We start from the raw sequence: 26,847 nt of genomic DNA, 5'->3' as shown, positions 1-26,847 counted from the left end.
TAGGCAACACGCATTTCTTTATATGTATATGTGATAAAAGTAGGGTTAGGAATTTTTAAATTTTGAGTATTGTTTTTCTTTGGGTTGTTATAATTCTGGTGCATTTAATCCCTGGATCCAAAGCCTTACTTAAGTCTTACTAAAGCTATTTTCTTTAAGGAAAACAAAATGGTAAGGAGAACGCTTTACATTTAAGAAGAAAAACGTAGTTCTTGGCGTTGTTTCAAAGGTTTCCTGCAACAATAATTTCTATTAAATAACCATTTCAGAAGGCAGTAAGCTTTTAGTTAAACATACAGAGAAATCAGCTTGGGCCATTATAAAAAAATCTGAAATTTATATCTTTAAGACTTAACTCTAACACTTCAAGTAAACCATTTCCCAGTGAAGTTGTTAGACTAGGAATTAACATGTGTATCTTATTTCTTTGCTAACATTAAGTCTTAAAGCTGATGCTTTATATGCATAATGGCTTATAAACACACACACAATTTTGTTATAAACATTTTTCATAATTATGGATCTACTATATCCTATGCAGCGGAAGTACCCAAAATGGTCTTGGTAGGGTGTATAAAAACTCTGTGGTTACCTTAAATTTAATCAAAGTTATCCATTAGAAATAGATGTTAATATTTATGTAGCATGTTTAATATTTGGTGATTTTAACAAGATTTTTTTTTAGCTTTTCTATTCTTTCTTTAAGTCACTTGTTGGCAAGGATGTGGTTGTGGAGCTGAAAAATGACCTAAGGTATGTAATAATTATAAAATAAAAAGAGTAACTATTATTCCTTCGACATTAAGTTTAATGCATACCCTATAATAGTCTAATAAACACCAATCAATTCTTCACTTAAAGAACATTTTGCACATTACAAAGGGTTTAAAAATATTCTGAAATATTGGTCTGTGAATGTAAACAATGTATAAATAAGCAAAATCTGTGCTTTTTTAAAAATGCTTATACTCTTCTGCAAATGCAATTAATAATGGCCTTAATGTTTCATGGAACTGACATGTGAATATTAGTGGATTAGTTTGTTAATCTTACATATTTGTGAATCCATTGATGCCTAGGAGTCAGGTTGATGTTATATATACCAATTTTCAAAAAAAGTTCGATATAAATTTTCTTGAATAAATTACATTTATAGGGCTTTTCATTCAGTCTAATTAATTTGTTTTATTCATACCTATTTAATAGATTGCAGTGTGTATAGTATTCAAACCTAAGTCTGTTGTTCATTTATCAATCATTTAGTTGGCTTACTCAACTGCCATAAATGGGATTTTGTAATAATTACGATTATTTCTTTAAAACTGTGGATTTCTTTGAGATTTGGTGTACTGATAACTAGCTGATAACAAGCTATGTGGTGAAGTGTAGTGTGGTCAGTTATTCAAAATGAAAAATCCTCATGACTTGCAACTACTCTATCAAGAATACCATGCTCATCGAAATTATTCAGATTAGTGTTGTTGGTAACAAATTCAGAATTTACTTTTATACAACATTTTAATGGTGTTGTGATGTCAGCAATGAAAGATCTTGGATTTATAATTGGAAATTCTCAGAGCTTTATTTCAAAATCTATGTCTAAACTGCTTTGTCAGGTCAAAATTGGAATATGGCAGCATCTTGTAGAATCTAATTTATCAAGTGCCACATTGATTTGATTGACTCTGTTTATCCTAGGTTTACTAAATACTATTATATTATTATTTATAGGCTTATTAGTATATACCTTGTAAGGGGTTTTGAGCACCACCAACAATTAGAAGTATCTAATTTTTTGAGTTCTTATATGGAATGGTTAATAGCTTGATAAACAGTCTTGTGTTTCTTTGTTGTAATTTTTTGTTGGCCTTTGTTCTTATCAAGCCTCACTCTAATATGTTGTTCAAATCATTTTAATATGTAATGTGCCTTCTATTTAATAAAGTTTCTTATTTGTGTGACATAAATGTTTCTCCAATATTCTTGATGCTTCAATCAATATACAGGGTGATTTTTAAGTTAATACTTTTTTTTAACTGTGTATAGAACTCGGTAAAATATACATTTTTTTCAAATAACTTTTTTCGATACACAGGGGAAAAACAAGGGACATACAGAATAAAAAAAGTGAGTATGGGTTTGTTTTTCATCGTCTGTTTATGTTTAGTTTTTGCTCGAATTTTTGTATTATCGATCACGCATTATACCGATCAGTTAGTCTTAGACACTTTTTACACGGTTTATTGTTGTTAATTTTAAATTTGCAAATCCTAAAAATGGCACATCGTTATGAAAACAATGAACTTGTGGATATGTTGCTTATTTATGGAGAGTGTCTTCAAAGTGCTGCTGCTGCTTCGGTATTATGCGCAGATCGCTTTCCTTTGCGGAATCATCCTACACCCAGAAGTTTCATAAATCTTATTCAACGGGGTAGGGATACTGGCGATTTATGGGAACATCGTGGAAGGCATGCAGGAAGAGGAAGGAGACCTGAAAATGTTCCTAGGGAAAAACAAATTTTAAATCTCATCGAAGAAGATCCAACAACAAATACTCGAGTTGTTACAGGGCATGTCGGATTAAGTCAAACAAGTATGGACAACATTGCGCGAGAATCAATTTAATCCCTTTCACGTTCAACGTGTCCAAGCGCTACTGCCTGAAGACTTCCCCCGCAGAGTTCAGTTTTGTGAATGGTTCCTACAACAACATGAAAATGATCAACATTTTTCGAACAAAATTTTAGCCATGGACGAGGCAACATACACCCGAAACGGAATTAACAATTTTCGAAATACAAATGTTTGGTCTGTTGATAATCCCCATGCATTTCGCAGAACCAATTTTCAACACCGCTTTTCTGCTAATGTGTGGGCAGGAATTGTGAATGGGATACTTGTTGGACCATTTATCTTACCAGACCGTTTGACGGGCGATGTTTATTTGGACTTTTTGCAAAATAATCTGCCTGTTCTGTTAGAAGACGTGCCACTGAATATCAGGCAAGCTATGTGGCTCCTGCAGGATTGAGCACCTGCCCATTTTAGACGAGAAGTGAGCGAATTTTTGGATATAAGTTACCCAAATCGGCGGATTGGCCGAAATGGACCAGTTCACAAAGCAACCACAAATTTGTGGTTGCTTTGTGACCAGTTCACAAAGCAACCACAAATTTGTGGTTGCTTTGTGGACCAGTTGCATGGCCACCAAGGTCGCCAGACCTAAATCCATGTGACTTTTTTTTGTAGGGGTATATGAAAAGTTTAGTTTTCAAGACGCCTATCGACACACAAGAAGAACTAACAGCACGTATTGAGCAGGCTACGGCAACAGTTAGACAAAAACCGATTTCTCTATTGCGTGCCGTTACGGAACAGTGGTTACGTCGAGCAAATCGTTGTGTTGAAGTTAATGGTGACAACTTTGAAGAACTTATTTAAATTAGAGAGGACCGTATTGGATTCATTTTATAACATCTTAGCAATGCATTTTTTTTTATTTTTCGGTTTTTTGAATAAAGTTATTTGAAAAAAAAAATTATTTTACCGAGTTCTATACACAGTTAAAAAAAAGTATCAACTTAAAAATCACCCTGTATATTCTCACAATTTTGTTTAGAGCTTATTGCTGTTGGTGTTTAAGCTGAAATTTTGATTTATATATTGGTGTATGAGTTTTTTTTTCTTTTGGTTAAGTTTAGTATAATTACTTTTTTCTATCATTTAACATGTAACAAATTTTTAAACAATTTAAATAAATAAATTAAGGATGTTTTTGTATAAAACATTTTTAAGGAATAAAAATTATACAAATTTACTTAAGCTAACAGCATATAGAGGTTACAAGCTCATGAATCCTATTATTGAGATAATCTAGGAAAATTCACTGAAAATATACACCCAAATCGAATATGGTACTTGGAACATTTTGTCCACTTAAAAACAAAACCAATGCTATCTTAAATAAGAACAATTTTTTGGAAAACATTCTAAAAATAGGAATGTTTTTCTTGTGTTTAGTGCCATATAGCAAATAACATGTCAATACACAGTTTAAAAGCAGTTAAACACCTATATTCCTTACTGGTATACCATGCAGCTTATATACAAACATTTTTTTATAGTATATGTGGAACTCTTCATTCAGTGGACCAGTATTTAAACATCAAACTTACAGATATAAGTGTGACAGATACAGATAAATATCCACACATGGTAAATAACTAAAAGAATATTTTCTAAATTTTTCTTTTCACAAATTGATTTTTTTAGCTGTCTGTAAAGAATTGCTTTATAAGAGGATCTGTAGTCCGGTATGTTCAACTGCCAGCCGACGAAGTGGATACTCAGCTTCTACAAGATGCCGCGAGGAAGGAAGCTTCTGCACCAACAAGATAAGAATAAATACAAATATTACATTTCTAATTAAGGCAACAAAAAATAATTTAAATGGCGTACATCCAAACCTATTTTTATGTATTAAAATATGTTACTCATTTAGCATTCAGCTTACATTGTTTTGTATCTATTATATTTACTTTTATAAGGCAAAACTTGAAACTGTAATGTAATAAGTCTCAAATTATTTGGCATAGTGTTTGAAATGCTGCACTGAGTACTTTAACACTATGAGTATTCTAATAAAATCACTTCATGTTAAACATAAAATCACATCATCATGTATTATTTTTAACACTTGTTGTCCCTCTTAAAATCTTTATTCAAATAATGGTGAAAAGGAATAATACACTAAGCTTTCAAGATAATTAAACAAAAAAATATTCAGTAAAAAAAAAGTTTAATCTCTCTTTATATATATATTTAAATTTTTATGAAATATCTATATTATTGTACAAAATAAATATATTAATAAATAAATAATAGTACGGCATTAGAAATATCTATACATGTACTCACTTCCATAAAACTAATACACAATAGTGTTGGAGTTAACATTTTATTTTCAGATTCTCTAAAATACTTTAGATTTTTTACACAATTTAGTTACATTTTATAGAATCTTAATATACTTTGTAAAGGATGTTTGGAACCATTAACAATTTAATACGAGAATATCTCAAAGTGAGTTACTCTTCGCAAAAATAGTAAAATATGCGTCATAATCTGGTATGCAGGGTAAAGTTGTGTAATATGATGTTTAAGAAATCAAAATATTCTGGCCAATTATAAATAAATCCGAAAAAAATAATTTTATTTTAACTTTGGAAAGCCTCGAAATTAAGATACCCCGAATGTTATGTTATTTTGCATTATCTGTAAACATTAATATAAAATTTAGCGAATCTGACTCCAAAATTGCACCATTTTTATAACGAGAGTTTCAATGGTCTCCACTAAAATAGGAATTTTGCATAAGATAAAGCTTATCGATCGGATTCGTTACGGTACCAGGAGTCGAATTCTCGTGGTGATGTGACTGCGATTGCAAATCCATGTTTTGAATCGACATGGTGTCCGAAGTTCCTTCGTCGAGCTGATCGAAATTTGTACTATCGTCAAGGGATATGTCTGAACTACAAAAAGATTCTCCTGAGTGGGCTGGGTAGTTGTCTGAAAAACCGAGGAATATTAACAAATGCTGATAAATGTTTGCGAGTTAAAACTAACCGTCGGGCGAATATGGCATATTTGGGTTCAAGGGTTTACCGCTATTCACAAACCCAAGACCCATTCCGAATTCGCTACTCGAAGGACTCGATTCTTGCTTGATCGCTTTCTCGTCCTTCTCACTTTTATCCTTATCACTAGGTGATTTCCGGTCATCTTGCTTCTGTTTCCTTTGTATTTTTTTCATTTTGGCCCGTTGATTTTGGAACCAGACTTGCACTACCCTGACACTTAATCCGGTTTCTTTGGCGAGCGCCTCTCGAACTTTTCTGCATGGCTTTGGACTGACCTATAAATGATTTATTAAGAATAATGTTTGAAATATGAGAAGAGAGGGCGGTTATTACCTCAAAAGAAGCTTTAAACTGTCGCCGTTGTGCTGATGTTAAAATAGTTCTTGGTCTTTTAGGTCCTCTTCTGCCGTCCCTCGGCCTACCCTCTTCCATAAGATCTTCGTCTCCGCTGTGGGTTTGTTGCATAAGGTACAATTCCTTTTCAAAGTCCTGTCTACAAAAAAGTTGTCCTGCTCTTAATACGAATTGTTCCCCTGTAACAAAATGCTTGTTATTTAACTGAAAATGGTGCATAATTTCAATCAATCAATATAAACTTTATTGTCAGATGGTTAATTTACCTTTTTGAAGTGGCTGACAACATACCACACATATGAAACATGGTAAATGATACACGTGATGTTGGGCTCGCATAACCATTTCTTGAGGTAGCAGTCGGTCTCCGCAGCGGGAACATTTGACGCCAAATATCCTACAAAAAATAAAAAATATTAATTGGCATTTTAATAAATAAAAATAAAGTTTTGAATTTTCTGAATAAGCCTCAGGTAGGTCATAAGCATCATTAGATACATTATGGACCCGCTATTAATGTTCTGAAAGATCTAGAAACATCTTTGGAAAATTTAGGAAAGCCTTAGAAATCCTTCTATATTTTGGTGGAAAAAATCGAAAAGAGTTTATCTCATTCCCAAATATTATGTAACAATATTTAAATTTGATAACAAATGCAACAACAGCCTGTATAGCAAAAGAAAGGGAAAAGAACGTGATGACTGAGCGTGTAGAGGGGGCGTGAGAAGGGTAACAAAGCCGTTTTATTAAATACCTTGACGCCTGCGACGCTTATATATTAGATCCGTCCCGACGCCCGTTTTCAAAGCCTCAGGACGAATATTTAACCGAGCATGCTGCAAGCGTTTTCTTCTGGCAAGCCTACCTATTTTATTAAAACGTTTTTATTCTTATTTGGAGCCGTGCCAAAGAAATGTGTCTATATTATAAGCGATGAAAAAGGCAGGGAATTTTTATGCTTGGACGAGCATGAAACTTACTATTAAAAGCGATAAAATTAAACGAGGGATGAATTTTAAGTTTGATGTGCGATGTATTCTATCTATGAAACGTTAAACAGAACTACATATGCTTAACACAGAATCATATTTTTATCCTCAAATACAGCAGGAATTCATGCTTGTGTGTCCAAAAAATGTCCAAAACTTTACTGTCTTTGAAAGCTTTAAATTTGATCGCTCTAGGATGATAAATTTGGGTCTTACTCAGATGAGGGTTGTTGAGCTACAAGAAACGTTTCTATATGAAATTATTGGGCAATAGATTCACTTTCTTTTCCCAATTCTTTTAATAATATTCTTTTTATCTCCTGAAAATATTCTTAAAAATAGGAAAATTTTTCTAAAGAAATTAGCACAAAAAATAGACCCCACCAAATTATTCTGACCTAACTAGGAAAATATTCAACCCAGAATCACATTTTTACCCTCAAATCCATTATCAGGAATATCAGAAACTTCTATAATATCTCCCCATTTTTAAGATTGATTTACTCCTTTATTAAAAAAAATTCTATAACTCATATAACCGATAATATAGAGAATACATACCTATCGTAATCAGTCTTGCAATAAAGTTTCATATTTCTAGTATAACAGGAATGTGACAGTAGAACTCCACATACGCTACAACAAAGACAGTGTTCGTGGTAACTAGCATCCGCTACTCGCATAAGATACCGGTCCTGGATTTTTTGACCGCAACATTCGCAGATTTCATGCAATTGTTCCCGTTTGATGACGGAAGCCGGGTTCGGCAAGTCTAGAATAAAGAATTGGCATCTATTAGAAAGTTTTGCATATTTGGGACAAACTTTGACGTTTAATTTATGCCTTTTTTGTTATGGAAAACTCTTTTTTTCAAGCTAAAGATTAAGAGCCATATTAGTTAAGATAAATACAATTTAGAGTTAATTCAGGTAGAAGGGAAGTTAAAAAGAATCATTTTTTCCCATATCTTCGGACATGATAAACCAAAAATCATAAAAAAAATGGATCTTGTATATACATATAAGGTAAAAAGCGATATTTTTCTTAAATTTTTGAAGTGATTATTTTCTTAAAAATAATTTTTTTTAAGTTTTGCTTCAATGATTTTCAATATAAAATAATAAAGAATTTAAACAAAAATGTCAGAAAACTTTTTTCTTCACCTATCCGTAAAAGAAATTCAATGTTCTTTGACTAAAATATCATCAGAATGCAATAGTTTCTTTACATTTCTTTTAAGATAATTGTAATTTTTTTTAAGAAATTGTAAAAAAATAGAATATATATTTATTAATTGCTTGATTTAACTGTTTTTATTGCTTTATTTGTGATTTAGGGCAGAAATTTATTAATTACTAGTTCAAATAGTTAGAAAGTAATTACTTCTCCCTGCATTGCATTCTTCTTTTTTTATCAACTCTGAAATGTTATGATGCTTTTTCGATTTTTTCAAAATTGTTCATGCAGTGTACATAGGCACAAATGTTTCAGTTTCATCCAGACACATGAAATAAATTTGTATTTTTTTTAATCAGGTCAATTTAACTTTCTCATCACTAACAAAACTCTTTTTTTAAGTCATTGATGATTTAGGACAGTGAACATATTTTTATTTTATTTTAGAATTCCCGGAAGTTGCAGTCATATATTGCTTCTTTCAGCCAATTTTCTATTTTTTTCAGGCAGTTACGTCTCTAACACCTTCTTCTAGTTCAGGCAGTTTTTTTTAAATTTCTCTCAGACAGTTGTAAAGATTTCTTATTTTTTCCAGGCATTTGAAATACATTGCTTAACCAAAATTTTCCTTTTTTTCAAACGTCATTGACCTAATGATGACTCGAGGCAGAGAAAACTATTATTTTCTTTTACTTTCCAGGCATTTATTAAAGCCAATTTTTCAGCCAGATTAGATTTTTTTTAGTAATTTTCTTCCCATCACAAAAATTTTTATAAAAAGTTTTTTTCTTTTCACATTGAATCATCGACGATTTGATATTTTAAAACATGAAAGTAGTCTTATTTCATAATTTTTCCAGACAGTTAAAGTCAACTATTTTTCATTTTTCATGCAATTAGCTTTTCTTTCTTTAGTTTTTTTTTTTTAAATTCATTAAGGTTATTACAAGTTGTTGATTTATTGGTGTACAAAAACTAAAATATTTAATTGAGCTCGTCTTCCTGTGTTTCTCTTACTTTTTATTCCATTTAAAAACACCTATTTTTACATAGGTAATCAAACTCTTTGCCACTGGTAACCATACCCCTTACTCAAGAATATATGCAACGTTGCCAAGCAGTAAATAACTTTTTTGTGAGTAATTTTAACACAATTTAAAAATGAAAAAAACAGTAACCTGTTGCAGTAATTTAATTCAAGTGTCTGTAACATTCTATACATGTGGTAATGTGCGAATTGGAATGTCTGGATTGCAATGCCGTGTCTGGATCTCGGAATATTTGGTCACATTTCTTATTACTAAAACAAATAAGTAATTTTTTATAATTTATATCACAACCATAAAACTCAAGAAAAACCAGTTGAATTTTATACAGAGATCTGCAATAAAATTCATATTTTCCTATGTATTTTGAAATACATGATTTTGCCACGATCGATAACTCTCAGTTAATAGCTAAGCCAACTCTTTTTTTGTTGAAAAGCTTATGAAATAGGCAGTTCTTTCCTAGAATTAAAATAAGGAAGATGGCCTGTTCTAACATTACCTGTTCTACCATTACATTCAGTTCCTGGTAATGGTCCTCCATGTTCACCATGAAGCATTCCAGAATTCAAACCCAAATGGTGATGAGGATGATGGGGATAAAATTCCAGCATTTTGTTCACTAGTGCACACACAAGTTGTCCAAATATAAATAAAACCACCCCTTTAAAATCCTATAGATTTTTTATCATATCACTTATTCCTTAAAGAGTAGAAACCGATATAACTGAATACGTTCGCAATTAAAAAAAAAACAAAGTTACGAAGAGTTTATAAAAACTCGTACATAGACTTTGCATTGCCCGATTTCTCATCAAACTACTGTCGCAGGCAAAAGCGACAAAGAATGTCAATGCCAAAAGGGGGTTGTGGAGTCCAACCCAACTTGATGAGTTCGCGCCTCCCATCGGGACAATAGGGGCGGGACTATCCCGGAGATCCCTTTTGGTTAAGGAGCGTGCGCAATATAAAAATGTCCGGAATATATGTATATATATATACTGCGGGATAATATAGATATTATTTTTATGGTTGTTTTTATATTGTGATATTTGGGTTTTATCTGCCTGAAGGGAGACGCGAGTTTTTGTTTTTCTTTGGTTCAGTGTGTAAAAGCCAGGGGTTGTAATATTGTCGAATGTCAAATAAAATAAGATTAAATAATATTTTTTTTTATAGTTTTGATAACTCTATTAGAAAAATGTTGACTTGTTGAGCATCAGAATGTACGACATTGATCATTAAAGGGTAAACCGCAACCTCTAATAAAATTTCTTTTTTTTTTCCTTAAGTTACTCCACTCAGCCAGTTAAGATAGATTTTTAACATTTTCTTCAGACATTTCAAGTAATTTTTACTGCTAATAAATGTCTAAACACATTTTTTTAAGCATTTATATTCTTTTTAAATATATGTCCACGGCGTTGAATACTTATAATAATCAATATTCTCATAATAAAGCGCCTAATCAGTGCAGAGAATAATGAAGATCAAGGGAATACTAAATATGCATAGTATCGCAATAAAAATCAACAGGAAGCTCATGTTTAAATTCTTTCCCTATAACATAAATTTGGTTTTACACTCTAATTAATTTTCTTATGTGTAACGAATGAGGATAGTAATGAAAATCAAGTGAATATTGATTATAACATGTATTTAGTACCCATCTATTTTCATTATTACAGGGTGTAATCAATATTTTTTATCTATTCGTTGATTTAACATTATTTGTTACACTCGGGCAACTAAAATAATTTTTTTTTCATTCTCCAGACAGTTGAAATAATTTTATTTTCCAGGAGTTCATACACAAATTTTATAACTATAACGTAGATAATATGTCGATTTACATCCTGTATAGAACTGACTTATTTTGGTTATTACAGACTCTAGAAATCAAAATATGTAATATAAAATAAATAGAGAATATTCTCATATTCAAGTTACAGGGCTTGATTAATATTCTTTATTTTTCAGGTCATTATTTATAGGTAATTTATTGTCTTCAGACAACTTAAATATTTATTTAAAATTATTTTCCTGTAACATATATATTTGGACTCTCAACCTTTAATCAATATTCTTAATATCATGATTATTAATATATTCAAAGATGTAGTCAATGAAGGTAATAATGAAAATCACGAGAATATTGATTACACCTTGTATTTAATACTCAATAATTTTAAGTATTACGTGTAATCAATATTCTCATAATCCTGGTATAGGGTTTAATCGATATTCTTTTCTTTTCATCAAATAGATGTTTACTAAAATTTCCTGTTTCAACTAATTTTTAAATTTTGTTTTTTAAACTAAACAGTTCAATTTTTGTCTTATTGCCTGAAAGAAATTGAAATAAATTGGTTTTCCAGTTCATATACAAGTTCCCTAACTACAACTTAGATTTAAAAGTTTTGCATCACCCTAAATTTCCGAAGTTTTTTTATCGGCAAAAATATGTTAGAAACAAATTTATAGTTTTTCTTAATAAAAGTACTGGAAAACTTTTTAATACTGTGTATTTCCACCTCTAGGTCTTATGCAAACTATTTGGAGCAGAGCTGTCTGAAAGAATCAGCATTCACCCGAAAAACAAAGATTGTACACAAAAAGTGGATTTTCAATACATCTTTCACTCATATCTTTGACGTATTTTGTTTAGTTCGTGGAGTAATTTTACTTTGTAAGGAAAAAAATCGTGAGATTATTAAAATCCGTCTTACACTTATTCGGACACTTCAGATATTGCCTGGTATTGAAGGTTTTATCCATATTAATGCGCCTCAATACAGCAATTTGTGTGCGTTCATTATTGACTACTTAAATTGGATTGTGCTTCTGGTTTTGCACGGTCCCAGTTTCCAAAAATTCGTTAATTATTCATTAATTTTCCGACATAGGTATGCGAGACATTTTTACTTCGATACCTTGCATTATTTTTGTTATTTTAATACATTATCCATTTACCCTTTTAATTTCACTATCAACTATCACACATGAGAATTAAAAACAGCCGCTTTAAACTTGGGGAATATAATCAGAATAAAAAGATCTTTAAAATAAGGTGCAATTCAATCCTCATCCCCGTTTTACATTTTAGGGTTCACAATAACCTCTGCATAGGGACACAAGCTGTTTAAATTTTTGAATGTTTTATACAAGTCATAACAGGAAAATTTTGACAAGCGATCACATTGCGAAAAAAATGACATTATTAATTTTAAACTTAGGGGATAGAATCAGAATAAAAAGACCTTTTAAATAAGGTGCTACACAACCCCTATTCCTACTTAAGATTTTGGGGTTGATACCCACCCCCGCATAGAGGATGAAGTTGGAGCGTTGAAAATTATAAATTTTTTTTTCCCCCTCGAACCAAAAATTGATGAATAAGAGGTTTTTTTAACATTTTGTAATATACGTAAAAAAACTGCGGTGGAAAGTTTTCATTGGTTCACCCTGTATAATAGGAAAAGTGTAGAGAACAAGATGTTGTCACCTGAGGGACACCAGCGTTAATTTGAAACATCTGCGAAGTATCAACGATAACCTGGTGGACCATAAATCCTGATATAGGCTACCAGAAGACCAGTAGGCATGTATTTTCGAAAACCAAACTCATGAGACGTTTCCAATCTCTAGAGAAGCGACCTCTTCTTTTGGTGTAAAAGGGTGGTCTAGGCACGACCGCATACTTTTTTAATACTATTGGCGGTATTTTAAATTAAAAATTCAAATTTGTTTTTTTTTTATATAAAGAAACAACAATAGAAATATTTTTTTTTTAATGGTAAACACAAGCACAAGCGGAAAGTCCTATGTCACTCTTGGAGTGGTGCTTGCGCGAAGATATTTGTGGGCGTTTATCTTGAATCGCTGTTCGCTGTAGGTTGTATGCGTCGGGAAATATGTGAGGTGGAAGCCCGTTCCACAAAGAAGATGTTCTCCAGATGAATGAGTCCCGATACAGCGACATCCTTGAGGTAGGCAGGTGGACTCGATGTTAATGAGCCGCAACTGCTAGACGCGTCCTTCTTGCCGGAACAGCCCTGGGTGGAATCAGGCCTGTCAGCTCAGAGGAGCACTTACCGTGATAATAACGGTAGAATAAACATAGATCAGCCACCTTTCTCCTGTGCTCCAGACTATCCAGACTCTTTGTCAGTTCTGGTTTGTCTATAAGACGAATGTATAGAATCTCTTCTGTATAGAATCCAGCAGGTTTAAACTATGCTTGGGTGCAGAGCTCCAGACATGCGAGCAATACTCGACGGAAGGGCGTATTTGAGCTTTATAGAGAGTCAGCAGCTGTTCTGGTGTATACAGTTTTTTCGTTTTGAAAAGCACTCCGAGTTTTTTGGAAGCCGCCCTGGCGACCTCGGCAACGTGGTCATGCCAGGACACACTGTTGGTGACCTCGACTCCTAGAAGATGTAAAGATGATTTCATTGGCAATGTTTTCCCTGCCATAACCAGCTCCGGGTCACCAAGGTTAGTCTTCATCGTAAACACTGCAGCCTGCGTTTTTTTAGCGTTAAAATTGACCAGATTGTTACCGCCCCACTCCAAGATTGCTCTAATATCGTTGTTGATTGAAGCTACTTGTTGCTGCCTGAGATTCTGAGAACTTGCGGCTGTCATTGGTTTGGCGGGCTTAAATGTGGAAATAAGTATGCTATATCGTCCGCAAAGCTGTAGATTGGATTGACAGTGGTTCCTAGCAAATCGTTGATATATATCAAGGGTATATATTAAGGGTAATGCGGACTGAACAGCGATTATACGAAATCAATACAACAAAATGAACTAAAAAGCGTGTATGTGGTGTTCAGTCCGTTATATTATCGGTTGCCTTGTTGGTGTTCAAGACATTGAGAACTTTTTGAAGATATCTGTGACGAAAGACTAACTTGTCATTAAAGAAGCCTCTCCCTTTTCCTCCGGTGTTTCTCAAGGCTCTATTTTATCTTCTTTGATTTTTATAATATACACCGCTAATATTCCATTAATTTTTTCATTAATACTAGAAATTCTACTAATTTCTGTACAGCTACTACTTTTGCTGACGATACGCAGCTGCATATAACTTTGACGCCACCAAATTGGCTGATGCAACGAAGCGTGTTAATGAGCACCATTAGGTCCCTGTCTATTGAACATTATCTACAACTTAGATCCAACCTTCTATTCTTGCAGATAAAAAAAATTAAAATGATTGTCAAAAATAATGTTAATATTAATACCTAGAAAGGGTCATACCTCCTTTCGTAGATTCCGCGAGAAATTTAGGGTTACATATGAACGACGATTTACGTTTTAGCGAACATATTATTTAAGCAGAGTAACTGTAACTTTAATTTTAAATTAAAAAAGCTACTCTATGAGTCTCTTGTTTTTAGTCATTATGCTTACTGCGATTTTATATATGTATATGCTTTGTTTCTGGTTGTTAGAACAGCAAAGCATTCAAAAAATGCAAAATTCTTGATGCAGCTTTATATATAGCATTCAAAAGGGTATATATCCAATATATCCAACAGATGGATTGCACAAAATTGTCACCGGCACTTCTAAGCTCTCTTCTATAACTTACTCAGGAGTAAATTTACTCCCAAAAACAAAATTCATCACTTTAATGTAAAAGGCAAAGAATCAAATATGATGCCTACATTTATAACTACTATATTTAAAACATCATTTACATTTAACGCTATTAAAATTTACAACCATATTCCTAACCAATTCTAAATATTAATAAATTTAAATTTAAATTTTGTTCTTTTCTCTTTCAAGCGCAAATGTAACTACTTAGTTAACAACATACTTATGTTCGCTCTCATCAAGGTTTTTAAGTTGAAAAATCATGTTTTATTACATAAATGATTTGGGTATTTTTATTCTTTGTCTGTTGCACGCCCCCTTCCCCTTGGTTTAAAAACATTGAACACCCAGCATTTGATTCGTTCTCTGAAAAATACAGCATTAGCGGAACGGCGAATTGACATTCAGACGGGCGACATTTTGCAGTTGAACGCAAGAAGTCAATCATTTGTGGTTGATTGTCGCCATTTGCAGTTACCCTTTAATAATCATGTAAAAAGCGATTCTTTTTCATACGGGCGTTTTTGCAACTTTGAACTACACGTCGCGGCAGCAAGAACTTCTTGACAGTTATTATTGACAAAATGAAGCCGTTTGTTTACTTTTATTGCTGAAACTCGGCCAGATGCCGCGATTTGGGACTACAAAGGCGATTCATATGCCTCTTTTCGGAAGCAAGCTGATGTAGCTTTTTATTCCGAATAGTTCATAGTTTTATTATGTATTTTTTATTTATAAGCATGTATATTTGGGAATAAATAAACCATTATTATTATTATATAGAAACGTTGAAAATCCTTGGGAAAACATATGTGAAATATGTCATAATAATTTTCAGGAGTTAAGTGGTAATGAAAAAATAAGATCGGTAAGTGTTTTATGATATAATTTTATTATTCATATTAGTTAAACACGATTTAATTTAACATGTTTATCATTTTAACTTGCTATTCTTCCCCATTACCAAGAAACTTGACCCTCTGGAGACATAAAGAATTTGCAAATTCTTCTGTTGTGGTGTTGGCAGATCTGCTGCTTCTATCATGATAAGCCGCGAGATCGACTGCAAAATGAACTGATACGTTTAACGGCTCATGAAATACTCTCCATTTATTTGTTAAAATTCCAAGAGAAAATAAAAATCTTCTAGCACTTGATAAACGAAAGTTAAATACTTTTTTCTTTTCACATAGATTTTTTCTTTCATCCCCGATTAAAACATAGGGTTCAGTCTTACCATTACTTACAGGAGCTTTCCTATTTGGATTGTTAAGCTCATTATTTTGCATCATATAATACAATTGCATCATATAACATAGAAGGATGATGGAAAAAATACTTTTCGTAATTAAAAAAAGTGATTCGCTTTCTACTGGTTTAATTATTCTTATATGTTTTCCGTTAATAACTCTGATACAGTTGAGGAAGTAACAATGTTTTTCAAACTCTTTCGTAGCTGTTGAAACGCCACATTTAAATGCAAAATGTAGTTCCATAAATGTGCATCCTGTTTCCAAGTATCATAATATCTAACGGGCTGTCTAAATCAGGCATTCTTTCTCATACAGTTTAATACTTTTAAAATAATTTTAAAGACTTTTTTTTGGTTTTAGCTATTAATCTGCAAAAGAAATGTAAAAGCCTTAGAGATTCATTCGATCGAGAACTAAAAAAATTAAAAAAGATAGAGACAGGAAAAGGTGCCCCCAAGAACTAAAGAAGTATATATACTTTGAACAACTTCTCTTTCTTGAACCACTTGCACAACACAGGAAAACAACTTTAAATCTAGAGACTGAAGATGTTGACAGATTTCAGGCGAAACACGAACTGAAGTTTCGCTATCAATATATAATAGTAAACAAAAGAAGAAAAAATTAAATAAAAAAGACGAAGTAATAGAAATTTTACAAGAATTCTCGCAGGGCCAAATAGGGATACAAGTATATCACAAGACGATGATACCTTATTCTGTTTGTCATTAGTGAGCGACTTTAAAAAATTTTTGGGTGATATGAAAACCGACGCTAAGTGTGAAGTTTTTTAGGTACTGAATAAATATAAAAGGCTTAGTGCTCCTGTTTATGGACACAGTATTCAAAATTTATCACATAATAATCTTGGTCACCACAATTCTCAAAAAACACAATATAATAATCTTGGTCCAATTATTATGTCTAGAGTATACCTTCAGCAACCATTCGCAAATTCACATATTCCTTCTGCGCCAGGAATAGTCCAACAGCAGCACCAGAGTGTCTTTCAGATGCCCAAAAGCCTTTCAGTAATGTCACCTGTTTATTCAACTGTGGCTCAACCCCAGAGAGTCACGCAGACGCAGACGAATATCCACGTTCCATTAATATTACCAGCGCATTCATCGGTGTCTTCGCCTGATTCACTTATTAACACCGCAAAAAGTTATGAAGATATAATAAGTCAAAATGATAGTCAGGATTCTTAAAATTCAGTAATTATCAGAGAATTATTCTAAGGAGTTTATAATATACCATGTAAAAAAATACAAGTATTACCTTTAACACATTTCCTCTAATGATATTGATTTCCTCATTAACGTATTAGTTTTTGAAATAATTGGTCCAATTAGCTGTAGCAGCTCGTCAAAGGAACTAACCGACATTCTTAAAAACTGGCAAAACTTATCAGGGTAACTCTTCAGTATATGATAAAATGCATGAATTTAAAAAGTTTTAGACGGTAATGGAGAATAGGATGTACCTAAAATTTACGTGGTTTTCTTCTTTTAGCAACAAAAGTAATGCTTCTTCTGTAAAATTCATAGTTATTTTGCTACTACTGACCATATTTTGTCGTCGTCGTAATGACAGAAAGTCGCTAGAACAGTCACAGTTGTAGTCGAAATTGGCTACAAGATGCCGATTTTTTTACGTACAATTAAAACAAAAAGGATACATTTTTAAATATTTTGAAAATATATACTAAAAAAACATGTGCAATTTCATAATTAAAATAAATAAATGGATGCAATTTATTAAATACAAAATTTTTCCAATTTAATCAAATCTAGTTATTTGTCTTTTTGGCATTTCAAAGCCGTGAAACTACAGTTAAAAATTCTTGATAATACTTTTTAGTATATTTTGATGACTGTAAACCTTCAAAACAATTAGAAAATAATAATCAAGCCCGCCTTTTAGCATATTTGGTAAGCTGTAGACTTATTTTTTAACTAAGTTGTCTACATCAAAACCCTTACCTAAAAAGCTACCACAAACATTTAGTAATAGCGAAGCTTTTGATACTAGTTTTCTACATTGAAACGTCGTCTTTCCAGGAGGTTTCTAGACCTTTTAGTTGAAAGAAATTTTTAATTAAAAATGAAAGGAAGTCACCTTATAGAACCATCACAGTTGTAGTCGAAATTGGCTACAAGATGCCGATTTTTTTGCGGTCAACTTCGACTGCAAAAAGTCGCCCGTCTGAAAGCGGCCTTACTAAAAAAGTTTTATGGAAATAAGGCCCGTGTCCTGTTCAGTGACAATTTTAAAAGTTTTAAATCTATTGGGAAAAAATGTAGCACGAATGCGGAACAAGGGCAAAATATACAAACCATTGGTGTAATTAGTGCAGGTTTTGTTTAATCCATTGAGGCACCAAGGTGGTACTTTTTACCCTGAGTGCAGCCAGTTCCGCACGAGCTATGGGAGGTCGTGTGACTCTAGTTCCTATCCCGAAAGTAGAAAACATGGCGATTATTATTTGGGGAAGTTGATAAACAATTGCATATAAGCAAAACTAAATTTTAATAGAAGGTAACGTAAAACAAAACATCAACTAACAACAGCCACGTTTTACATTTTTTTTTTTAATTTTCCCTCAAGGATGAATCCAAAAACTATTAACAATGCAACAGCGCGGTTTTTTACCTGAACCGAACCAGTGTCGGTGCCGCCCTGGTGATGGTGCCGTAATTTTTTTTCTAACGGAAGTCGCTATTAGTTGCCATGTTTACTTATAATATAAACTTGTTCATCTTAAATGCGATACCCTGTATATTACTTAATTTTTGGATTCTTCAGAATATTATTGACATATATTATGTACAATATTATATATACATTAAATGTTTTCCGATTTATTGCAAAAATTAACAATAAAAACAAAGAAAATTATTTGGTAACATAAATTTGTTACATAACACTCAAAATCTAATAAGTAATACAGTTTATCTCTTTATTGAACCACAAAAAAAAACAATAATGTCAATGTACGAATCTAGAAATTTCTTCTAAAGTTAATCAACATCTCAGGCATTATCGAACTAATCGCAACCGTTATTCGTCTTTTTAAGTCAAGGGGATTAGTTCTGTAGATAATATTTTTGACGTGTCCCTATAAAAAGAAGTCTAATGATATAAGATCAGGGGATCGTGCTGGCCATTCCATCGGTCATTCCTCATCTCTCTATTTACCGATTTGGAAATATTTGATTGAGGTACTGCCGGACATTCATTTGGTAATGGGGTGGTGCTCCATCTTGCTGAAACCATATAGTAGCTGGGACTTGTGGGTTTGCTGTTGATCAGTATATAAGTTTGTTAAAGTTGGCACAACATTATTTTGGACCAGTGTTAAATAATTACCAGCATTGAAATTGCCATTGATGAACAATGGACACATGATATCATCTCCAACAATTCCTATCTGATCCTAGCACCTGATGCTATACCCATCTGAACAAATCAATTTTAGATTTGTTTAGGGTGAGTATATTGTTCTTCCATCCAGGGAATATTTCTTAAGACCAATAGTGGCAAATTTGTCACTATTGTGGAAATTTTGTCAAATATAAAAGTGCACTCATCAGAAAACAAAACATGCTTTGATTAGACCTTATTGTTATGTAACTTTGCCATCATTACAAAAATCTGTTCTCCTATCAAAATCGTCTTCCATGAGTTCTTGACTTGGTATCGATTTATAGGGATGCTTTTTATTTTCTTTGAATGTCTGAATACTCGATGAATCATCGAACATTGATGCTGCTTGTCCACCAGAAGTATGAGGCTTTTCCTCAAACTTAAGCATAATATCTAACTTGGTATCATCACTTATTACTTTCACAGCTGCTTTTTTAATGTGCCTTACATGTCTAAGCTCGCGAAACTGCTTTTCTAGTTTACTTTTTGTCTTTTAAGAGATATAAGAGCAAAATTGGGAAATTTTTCATGGAATAACGAGCAATTTGCATTGAAGTGTCCATAACCAATCATCTGTAAAATTATTATTTTATGAGTTTTTGTAAATGAACCATTCATAAACATTTGACGAAATATAAACGACTATGACACTGATAGCTATTGCTGACAGGCAATAATTTCCCAAGCAACTTAAACCAAAGTGAAGAACACATTCTTTTTTAAATCATATATCAGTAAGAAGATATATTGAAATTCTTTATGCTTACTTTACCATTATCAAAACTGAACAAGGAAATAAGTATTGAGCGTCTGTATTATAACGAATTTTTGCAATTAATCGGAAAAAAACTTCTCTTTTATTAGGCTTTATTATAAGAAATTGTTGAAATGTTGAAATCTTCGAAACAGTGGAAAATTGGTATAGGACATTGTACCTGAAATATGTTGAGAATATTCTGAAAAATCTAAAAATTGAGTAATACACGGGGTGTATTTAAAATAAAAAAGTCGATATTGGTCATTGTTACATGACACACCTTGTATATTTTTATTTTGAAAAAACTAAGCAAGTAAAAATACCTATCAATGTGTCTGAATTTTGTTAATATTGTTTTTTCAAGAATCATCCATTAATTTATCATGGAATTTATTTCATTTGGCTGATATATATTGGATGTAGACTTTTCAGTTTGTAGAATGAAAATATGAAACCGACGTTTTTTAGAATCAATTTTATAATATGCACTAAATTTGAGATTTTGAGTTTTTGATTTATTTGATCTCGAGTCATTTCGAGCGCAGCATTTATGTAATAATTTCTAGAAAAAGATTAAGACATTTCAACGTCGTCAACTTATTGATGTATTGAACAATAGTTATTGAACAATGATTATCAAAGATATACAGAGAGAGGTATAAGAGTAGAGAGCCCAAGACCCTTGTGGAACACCCTGTTGGATCATAAAATAATCTGATGCTTTGCTCTTAACAAGCACGCGTTGAATACGATTAAAAAAACTTTTGAAACTAAAAATTATAGAAGCAGCACTTAAACCAACAATATTTGTTTATGAAAGTCGACAAAAGCTGCGCCTTATAAACTAAAGCCCTTTATGGCTAGCCTTAATAATATCATTCGTAACCTTAGCGAGTACTGATGTATTCGGGCCATGATTAGCTCAAAAACGGGACTATAAGATGGTAAGATACATTGTATTTATGTAAGAATTGATTTAGTTGCATTTTAATATTTTTTTACAAAATTTAAAGCTCTTGATAGATACGTATAACTCTTGGAAATGTCAGTTGAGCTATCAGTTTTTTGAATAGGAATTATGTGTATACATATTTCCAGTGTCTAGAAAATTAAGCTGTTAAAAGGTATTTGATAATTATGAAGTTAAAAATATCAATGATCTGAGGAGCAATTAGAGCCAGTAGAGCTGCTAATCAGTGTAAATAAGCAGAAGTAAGCTCTGACTTCTGAGAAGGGCATACAACTAGATGTATTAGCATACCTAGTATCAATAATGTTAGTATTATAGCTGGCCTATTATAGATAGATCTCACAAAGTAATTACTAAATTCTTCAGGGCGTTTAGAAGACATATATAGGTCCGGAGCTGAATTAATATTTAAATAATTATAAATTAATAATAATATTTTTTTCCTGTCGCACAGCTGTATTATGAAGCTGTATTATGTATTCTTATACTGTCTATACCTTAATAGAACCTTATCTCTGAGTCGCATCATCAATGTTAAATTCGGAGTCAACCAAGACGCTGGATTCAGGAGCTTCAGCCTATCATCAACTAAGTCCAAGCTAAATAAATTATCGAAAGCAATAGCATTTAAATATCTCAAAATTAAATCAAAATTAAAATTTATAATTAATTTTTTATAATAATCTCTGAAAGTTCTAAACTATGTTGCACACTTTTTTTTAAAGATTTTCAATGAAAATTCTGCAAGTGAATAATTAATTAAAACAAGTGATCTATTGGGATCACATTACAAAGATTCAACAGAAAAATCATTCAAAGTAACTATGATATCCAGTAGGGTGTTGGAGTTATACTTTATTCTTGTAGGGCAAATAACCATTTGTGTTAAATTATATTTTTTAAGAAAATATTTTAAAAGTTTAGAGCTATTAATGCCTGCGCAAAAGTCTACTTCATAATAACCTCCAAATGCCACAGCATCATATTCGGGAAGATAGGAAGATATATAAATTTTGGAAATATCGGTTGCCAGAGATACATTAGCACACACCAAAGCATTTTTGTACCAAGCAAAGTTTTAACGGAAAAATTTATTTTTATCCACGTTAATTGCAAGATAATTTAATTGCAGATCCTTTTTTATAAAAAAATGCATCGTTTCCGCCGTTAGTATGTCTATTACAACCTAAAATATTCTAGCCAGGTATATCAAGTGTACTGTCAGAAATACTTTCGAATAACCAGATTTCATACAAGCCAACAACTCAGTAATCCTGAGTATAATTGTTTCCTCCCAAAGTTCATCTCCTTTATTTCCATAACTGGCAGGCAATATCCTTACCCTACGCCTATATAACTAAATGAAACAATTTGATCTTATACACCGGCAAAATTAATGCTACAGCAAAGTCACACCAAAGTCCGCATAAACCCCACATGCCCGCCCAAAACTAACCCGAACCGCCCTAAATCATTTATAATTCCCAACAGCCACGTGACTTTACTATAAAGTTTATTATTCAAAAGGTCTTACTTATCAACAGTTATGAGCGTAAAATATGGGAGTCCAAAGTGTGGTTAACATTTTGGGTTTCGCACACCCTTAAAGTGCCACCCTTGTGTAAGAAATGTAACCCTAAAAAAAATTAAGAATTTTATTTTAAAAATGCTAAATTATTTTTTTGAAATTTATATTTTTATGAATATTATCATGTTTTTTTCTGTGGAAAGAAAGCTTCAATAGGAAAAAATTAATAAGAGTTAATTTCTTGCTCCACCTTTAGGTCGATTCAAAAAACTTTAGTTCTGGGAGATTAGAAATTCAAATTCATTGACAAATTTAGTTGTGCCCGCCTTTAAATCGGTCTAAATATTGTGTATGTAATTTTTGACTAAAACAATATTTATTTCACCAATTCCAAAAACAAATAATTTTCTTACATGGTTTTCTCTATTTCCTACAAGCAGTTGAACTAGTTTTTTTTTTTAATTCCTGTTAGAATTTTAAAATTTGTGTCTAAAAATTTAATTTATCGTTTCGTGGAATAAATTTTTGAAAATTAATTTTTCGGGCAATTAAATCATTTCTTATTTTTTCCGGAAGTTTAAAAAAAATCTTAAGTATTTATTTCTTCCTTGAATATGGAATATATTTTTTAAAGTTTCTACAAGCAGTTGAAGTAGTTAACGTTTGTTCTTTCAGGCAGGTTTATAATTTTTTTTTCTTTCATGCAGTTAATATATTACCAGGTTTACACAACCGTCAGTGCGTATTAGCGAAATGCTAATACACCTAATAAAAATTTGTAAACCGAGACAGGGAGAAAAAATGTTCACTTTGATTTTGTTGTGATGTGCATTCTCGTATTTTCACAAAATTTAAATAATTATATTCTTTTATTAGGTATATTTTTTCTCAATCGCCTGAACCTAAGTAATTTATCAGTAAATTATTTAGGTTGGGAATAAAAACAGCTGGTTAACTTTTAAAACTTCTTCTTAAAACCGTTGTGTAAACACATGCCAAAGCGTTTTTGCTCTAATTCGCATTAGTCGCATTAATGACACGTGTAAACTTAGTATAGTATATGAAAATAAATTCAGGCTGCTAAATCAATCGATATTTCTTCCTAACAGTAAAGTGGTAAGAAAATTTTGGAATATGTTATTTCTACTTTGAATTTAGAATATAATTTTTATTTTTCTGGCCAGTCTTTCTTATTTTTTTTCTTTCATCACAATTTTTTTTTTAATAATAATTTTTTTCTGCCGTGGATTGCCTGTTTTTTTAAATTTCCTACGAGCTGTTGAAGTAGTTATAAAATTTTTTTCAGGCTTTATTTTTTTTTAATTTCCAGATATTTTTTATTTTTTCCAGGTAGCTGGACTAATTTCTATAAGGATTTTGTTTTATCTAAAAACTCGCCTTTTCCTTTCATGTAGCTTTCATTTGCTCTAGAAATATTTTTTTATGTAGTTAAAGTAATTCCTTACTTTTTCCAGATTGTTAAAGTCTGTCTTAAAAAAGTCTAACGTTGTTTTTGTTCTGGTAATATATTTCTGTTACAATATCAATTATTTCTTAGTACTAAACAAGTCATTATAGTCTTTTTACTTTTCCAGGCACTGTTTTTTTCAGGTCTTATGACAGAACCTATAATATAAAAACTTTTTAATTTTTTAGGTAAAATTATAAAAAACTTTATAGAAAGTAAAAGAATTGCAAAATGATGAAAGATTCAGTTGACGTACAAGTTTCAAGAGTTTCAATTAGTTTTTCCTACTTGTTCATTCAGTCATTTCCACGTACCAATTCAGTATTTATGTTCTTCCAGATATTTGACGTCATAATATTTTCTCAGGCCTAGGATCTATTTTGGCTTTCAGGCTCTTCATAATATAAGTTGCTTCCAGGAATCTCTCTCTCTCTCTCTCTCTCTCTCTAATGTTGCTCCTTGCACAAAATCTTTGCTTTTGTCCAACGTATGCTGTGGCTCTTGGACTAAGCGTGTTCTGCTATTCCTGATCTGGAAACCTCTCCTGTTTAGGATCATAGTCACAGATGGTTTGGTATATCTAGTTCTTGATATCCCGTAGGCATTTTGGCTTCTGGGGATGTTTCATGTATATGTATCGCTATCTCTGAAATAAAAGTAGTGAATTGATTGAATGATAAATTTTTTGGCAATTCTCCTGATTTGCTCCGAAGTTCCTTTGATATTCGGAATTGTCAAAATGTCTATCTATATAAATGTTTATATATATGAATTGTTAAAATAATGTAGGACCCTCCAGTTGCTGTGGCTCTTTTCTTGAACTATGATGATTGCAGGCATAGTGTGGCTATATGTTGGTTTGTGTTAAACTGATGTCCTTAAGAGTCCATTGTTGTTCTTTACAAGAGTATCTAAGAAGGGCAATGCTGGACTTTCCAATACTTTCCAACTCCATCGGGAATTCCAAATGTCCTCCAGAAAGTTTGCCTGCTCTGTCTGCTTTTGTCCCAAAATAAATGTGTCATATGCATATCGAAGGCACACCTTGGGTTCCATCTATATGTGGTCCACCATTGGAGAAAACGGCGTGCCATTTTTGTCCAATTGAATATTTCTCTGATGATGTTAAGGGATTCTCCGGTGGGCAGATTTGTATGGACTCTCAACATTAAACCTTTCTAGTTTAATGGTGGATCTAATGTTAGTGGCCTGACGGATTTCAACGCAATGAGCTGAGTCTAGATATTGCGCTACATGAAATTGGCAAGTTCCTATGTTGGTGAATCCATGAAGCTGATGATGAAGTCCCAAAGGCATCCCTTTTTTTGTATTTTATGATGCCCGTAGAAAATCCTTAATGACTTTCAAGAATTGAACTAAATTCTTATGCCTTCCAGGGAAATTAGCATAACTATTTATAAAAAAAAATACGTAATCGTCACTTTTTTGAAATATTCGTTTTTTCAAAACTTTTCTGTAAAAATATATTTTATATCAGATCTCAAAAATCCTTAATAAACCACTAAATACTGTCTTTTACTTAAACTTTTTTATAGAATATCATGATTTCATTTAGTAAAACAAATATTAAATTTTAAAAAGTGACATCGCCCCATCCATGTTGCAAATTTAGTCATTAATCCTATGCCCCACAAGCGTCGTGCGTGGGGCCCCATCTACAGATGTAGGTATAATTTATACATTAAAAACTACCGATATATTCACCGGAAATTTTTCTCAGGGTCTTACACCGCCCACCAACCCCCTGCAGAAAGGCAAAAAGACACACGTTCGGGCTTAATGACAGTTTAAATGAGACCGTTAAAGCGTCAAAAGGGGCTTAGATTGCCACGTGACAACGATTTCAACTTGTGGGCAAATACAATTTCGGATGGGCATTTTACGGTAAGTCGGTTCGGGTTATTACGGTTTATAGTCGAGATTCATGTGAAAAAGGAAGAAAATGAAAAGTCTTTTTCGGTTTGTTTTACCTGTAGATAAGAAATTACGGGAGAAATCGCGTTAATTCTAAACAGAATAACTGAGAAAAAACAAATTCGATGAAAGTGCTGTATCCAAAATATTCAAATCTTATGCCCCGCATAAATTCCAAAAGCCGAAATAGAGTGAAAAACCATTGAAGCAATTTTGCTCCTTAATATTCCAAGATTATTGATTTTGTCTTAGTCTATAGTCCTCAACCTAAATTTTTCCAGAAAATATTACTAATTATGAAAAAAGCTGTAAAATAAAACAATAATTTTATATTGTAACCATGAGAAGAAGATAATCCAAGAACCAAAAAAATTACATGTTTTTAGGCGTTATTTAAAGATATTTCTTGTATTATACAGATTTTTAGGACTACTTTTATATCTACTCTAGGTATTTAAGTTACTTTAAGGTATTTCAAGTCATTTCTATCCAGATTTTTATTTTTATCGCAGACTGTTTTTAAAATTATATTCCAGACTTTTAGACTAATTTTCATAACTATTTTAGGCATTTAATCCCTTCCAAGTTTTTCAAAGTAATTATTGTTTAAGACCTTTTTTTGGTATAATTTTTCAAAACTTCTCATAAAAAAAAATGAAATTTTTCATACTTGCTGGTGTAATTTTTTGTG

At 32.0% G+C, this 26,847-nt stretch overlaps 2 protein-coding genes across 5 annotated transcripts in view; one reads left to right on the top strand and one right to left on the bottom strand.

The window, feature by feature from the left end:
• The first annotated feature begins 16 nt into the window (after nucleotides 1–16).
• On the top strand, nucleotides 17–4,675 carry LOC126737227 (U6 snRNA-associated Sm-like protein LSm2). 2 transcript variants are annotated; one of them, XM_050442024.1, is made up of 4 exons: nucleotides 17–171; nucleotides 686–753; nucleotides 4,127–4,217; nucleotides 4,275–4,675. In XM_050442024.1, exons 1-4 carry the CDS (start codon nucleotides 169–171, stop codon nucleotides 4,398–4,400), a joined length of 288 nt encoding a protein of 95 aa, XP_050297981.1. In that variant the 5' UTR covers nucleotides 17–168; the 3' UTR covers nucleotides 4,401–4,675. The 2 variants fall into 2 exon arrangements, with proteins under 2 accessions (XP_050297981.1, XP_050297972.1); XM_050442015.1 differs by lacking the exon at nucleotides 17–171 and adding an exon at nucleotides 332–564.
• A 338-nt stretch (nucleotides 4,676–5,013) lies between these two features.
• LOC126736327 (LIM homeobox transcription factor 1-beta.1) overlaps nucleotides 5,014–26,847 on the bottom strand; it is a 28,126-nt gene continuing 6,292 nt past the window's right edge. The window contains exons 1-7 of one of the 3 annotated variants that reach the window (XM_050440647.1): nucleotides 9,712–10,077; nucleotides 7,549–7,759; nucleotides 6,265–6,395; nucleotides 5,978–6,177; nucleotides 5,631–5,919; nucleotides 5,412–5,573; nucleotides 5,014–5,356 (exon numbers count right to left, since the gene is read on the bottom strand). In XM_050440647.1, the coding sequence (XP_050296604.1) occupies nucleotides 5,298–5,356; nucleotides 5,412–5,573; nucleotides 5,631–5,919; nucleotides 5,978–6,177; nucleotides 6,265–6,395; nucleotides 7,549–7,759; nucleotides 9,712–9,823 (1,164 nt within the window). In that variant the 5' untranslated portion in view covers nucleotides 9,824–10,077 and the 3' untranslated portion in view covers nucleotides 5,014–5,297. Of the gene's footprint in view, nucleotides 5,574–5,630; nucleotides 5,920–5,977; nucleotides 6,178–6,264; nucleotides 6,396–7,548; nucleotides 7,760–9,711; nucleotides 10,078–26,847 lie in introns of those variants that run through there. The other 2 variants (XM_050440640.1, XM_050440655.1) reach the window with 2 other exon arrangements.

Source organism: Anthonomus grandis, chromosome 1, assembly GCF_022605725.1.
Source record: "Anthonomus grandis grandis chromosome 1, icAntGran1.3, whole genome shotgun sequence".
Classification (NCBI taxonomy): Eukaryota; Metazoa; Arthropoda; class Insecta; order Coleoptera; family Curculionidae; genus Anthonomus; species Anthonomus grandis.
The sequence above is the reverse complement of the archived record's forward strand: the minus strand, read 5'-3'. Positions and strand labels throughout refer to the sequence as shown.